This window comes from Sinocyclocheilus grahami, unplaced genomic scaffold (assembly GCF_001515645.1).
Source record: "Sinocyclocheilus grahami isolate Dianchi unplaced genomic scaffold, SAMN03320097.WGS_v1.1 scaffold1000.1, whole genome shotgun sequence".
NCBI classification, from domain to species: Eukaryota; Metazoa; Chordata; class Actinopteri; order Cypriniformes; family Cyprinidae; genus Sinocyclocheilus; species Sinocyclocheilus grahami.
This window is the reverse complement of record NW_015506179.1, coordinates 516,683-520,162: the sequence shown is the minus strand read 5'-3', so window position 1 is coordinate 520,162 and position 3,480 is coordinate 516,683. Positions and strand designations below refer to the sequence as shown.

Here is a 3,480-nt window from a genome sequence, read left to right as displayed (position 1 = left end):
TGTGTGTGTGACGTGCAGCTTGTGTGTGTGTGTGTGACGTGCAGCTTGTGTGTGTGTGTGTGACGTGCAGCTTGTGTGTGTGTGTGTGACGTGCAGCTTGTGTGTGTGTGTGTGACGTGCAGCTTGTGTGTGTGTGTGTGACGTGCAGCTTGTGTGTGTGTGTGTGACGTGCAGCTTGTGTGTGTGCAGCAGATACCAGTTGTGATTGTCTTGATCTGTGTCTTGCATATGGAGGGACTGTGTTGGCGTAATGAATATGTAATATAGTGCATATATTTAGCAAAAAGCTTTTCTAGTTTTTTTTTCTAGCTCACTAGCAAGATATGGACATTGAATGTCTTTCCTGAGGTAAATGTGATATTACATGACATTATTGTTTTAAAGATGTTATATTTACGTCTTCCCACTGATTGATCGATCACATGAGACATGATGCATTTCAGTAAGTTGTTCTTTCATCATGCCTTTATTCCGGTGTATTTGGTGCTGTAACAAATAGTAAAGATGAGATGAGCGGTTCACGTGGTGTTTGATCTGTCAGGACACGTTAAAACAGCATTTATTGTTTGAATTTTGTGATTTAAATTGTCCGTTTGAAAGCTCAGACTTAGTTTCTTCACAAACATCGTGCTTTGTTGCTTTTGTTATTATTAGTAATGTTTAGTGACGTTGTGACACATCAACAAAAAACGGCATAGCCCGAAAGGTCGAGCTTGGGATTTAATCTATATCACTTCATCAGAATTAAAGATTGATCATGAAATTGATAGGTAGCACTTTAGTTTTGGGACCAATTCTCACTATTAACTAGTTGCTTATTAGTAGGGATGCACGATATATCGGCCACCATATCGGTATCGGCCGATAAATGCTAATTTTTTCTGTTATCGGTATCGGCCTGATAAGAAAATTTGGCCGATATCTTAAAGCCGATAAATAATGCATTATTTCCTTCAGAGACACTTCAGATGCGCGCTGTTCGTTTGCAGCCTTTTGTGCAATTGTACGTTGTAATATTGTGTTTATTTGATGTATATCTGATTTATCTCATATAGAATGCGTTTGGTTAAGTTAAAAGAGTGCTTCAGTTTACTGGTGATCATCTTTAGCTCAGCACACGCAGCTCAAACAGCAGTGCACAACATTAATAACTATGATTGGGAATGTTATGTATATAACATTCTTATTTATGCATTATTTTATTTATTTGTAAGACTTTTTTATGACTAAATTTGGTAATGGGAGAGTAAAATTATTTTTAAAACGTACACCGTTCAAACTAGGCTGCTTAGTGTTTGGGATGTGGCTTTTAATGATGAGACCTTTTTTGTAATCAGGCTCTCAAAAAGTATATAACAATTTGGACATAGATTTATCGGCCAACATATCGGTTATCGGCTTTCAAAAATAAAGAATAATCGGTTATCGGTATCGGCCAAAATTTCCATATCGGTGCATCCCTACTTATTAGCATGCATATTACTAGCATATTGGCTGTTTATTAGTACCTATGAAGCACAAATTCATGATTTATTCTGCATGAGCATATTTTACATACCTAAACTTAATAGCTACCTTACTAACTATTAATAAGCAGCAAATTAGGAGTTTTGGACCTTAAAATAAATATTGACCAATCAGTATTGTTAAACTAGCCTTTACTAGCAGTGACAAGTGGAAAGACAAGCTTTTATTAGTTGCTTTGACTGTGAACATCAAATGTGTTCCGAGTTGCTGTGCTTTTTGTTAAATTTAAATGTTTTATTTTTTTGGTTGCCTCTAAAAAGCATTTATTTATGTCTTATATATGTCATATATGGGACCCTGGAGCACAAAACCAGTCATAAGGGTGCATTATTTGTGCATCATATGGCAGCTGTATAAATAAGCTTTCCATTGATGTATGGTTTGTAAGGACAGGACAATATTTGGCCGAGATACAACCATTTGAAAATCTGGAATCTGAGGGTGCAAAAAAATATTGAGAGTATATGGTAGGAAATTTACCAAATATCTTCATGGAACATGATCTTAATATCCTAATGATTTTTGGCATAAAATAACAATCTATAATTTTGACCCATACAATGTAATTTTGGCTATTGCTACAAATATACCCCAGCGGCTTGAGACTGCTTTTGTGCTCCAGGGTCACATATATAGTCTTAGTTTTATGTAATGATAGTAACCCTGCTGCATGGAAGGCACTTTTTGCCCTCTGGTTATGGCACATTCAGGTGTTGTTTTTCCCGCTTTTCTTTCAGGTGTGTTTTGCTAATACGGTCTTCCTGGAGCCCATCGACAGCATCGAGCACATCCCTCCTGCCCGCTGGAAGCTGACCTGCTACATCTGTAAACAGCGCGGCTCTGGTGCCTGCATCCAGTGCCACAAAGCCAACTGCTACACCGCCTTCCACGTCACCTGCGCTCAGCAGGCCGGCCTCTACATGAAGATGGAGCCGGTGCGCGAGACCGGCGCTAACGGGACTTCATTTAGCGTGCGCAAAACCGCCTACTGCGACATCCACACGCCGCCAGGCTCCGCCCAACCGCTGGGGGGTGTGGGAGGGGCCAGCGCAGGCTCCTCCCACAGCGAGGGCGAGGCGGAGGATGAGGAGGATGTGGCGGGAGGCGAGGAAGACGGGAAGGGCTGGAGCTCAGAGCGCGCCAAGAGGGCCAAAGCAAAGTCACGGCTGAAGATGAAGAGGGCCAGAAAGATCCTGGCCGAGAGGAGAGCGGCCGCGCCGGTGGTGTCAGTGCCATGTATTCCACCACACAAGTATGCACGATATCTGCTTTGATCCCAAAATAATTTATTAATAAGTCACTTGGCATGATCTCATGCACTCGTGCAGCATACAGTGAATTTCTCTAAGTCTTTTGTGCCCAAAATCTAAAGAACATAATATAAATTACATTTTCTTTTTTGAATAAAATGAGGTCAATTTTAGGAGCATGGCATTTTACATAAGCACATTTTCTCCCCAAATTCTCATTACTGTAATGTAATGACTCTAATGGCCCCAATATATTTCAAGTGAATTCAAAGAATGAACAGGTGTGAAATAATTTCAAATAAAATCTGTCCAAAACTAATGTATTTTGGAGATTGTTTTAGTGGTTCAAAAACTGTCCAATAAGGTTGGACACAGAAGCATGAACACTCTTGAGTGCTAAATTGCAGATCTGGCGCAAACATATCCATATCCACACCATCAACTACTCTTTTCTTTTTTTTTTATATATATATATAAGTAAAAGTAATAGTTCACCCAATAATGAAAATGTGCTGAAAACTCACTCCTCAGTCCATCCAATTTGTTTCTTGTGAGTTTGTTTCTTCATCAGATCTGGAGAAATGTAGCATTGCATCAGTGTCTCAGCAATGGATGCTCTGCAGTGAATGGGTGCCGTCAGAATGAGAGTCCAAACAGCTGATAAAAACATCACAATAATCCACAGCACTCCAGTCCATCAGTT

At 39.9% G+C, this 3,480-nt stretch overlaps 1 protein-coding gene across 1 annotated transcript in view; it reads left to right on the top strand.

Annotated features, from left to right (window-relative positions):
* The window catches only part of LOC107565412 (peregrin-like), a 33,580-nt gene that overhangs the window by 8,338 nt on the left and 21,762 nt on the right, over positions 1-3,480 (top strand). The window contains exon 4 of the mRNA XM_016250646.1: positions 2,265-2,779. Coding sequence (XP_016106132.1) covers positions 2,265-2,779 — 515 coding nt within the window. The remainder of the gene's footprint in view (positions 1-2,264; positions 2,780-3,480) is intronic.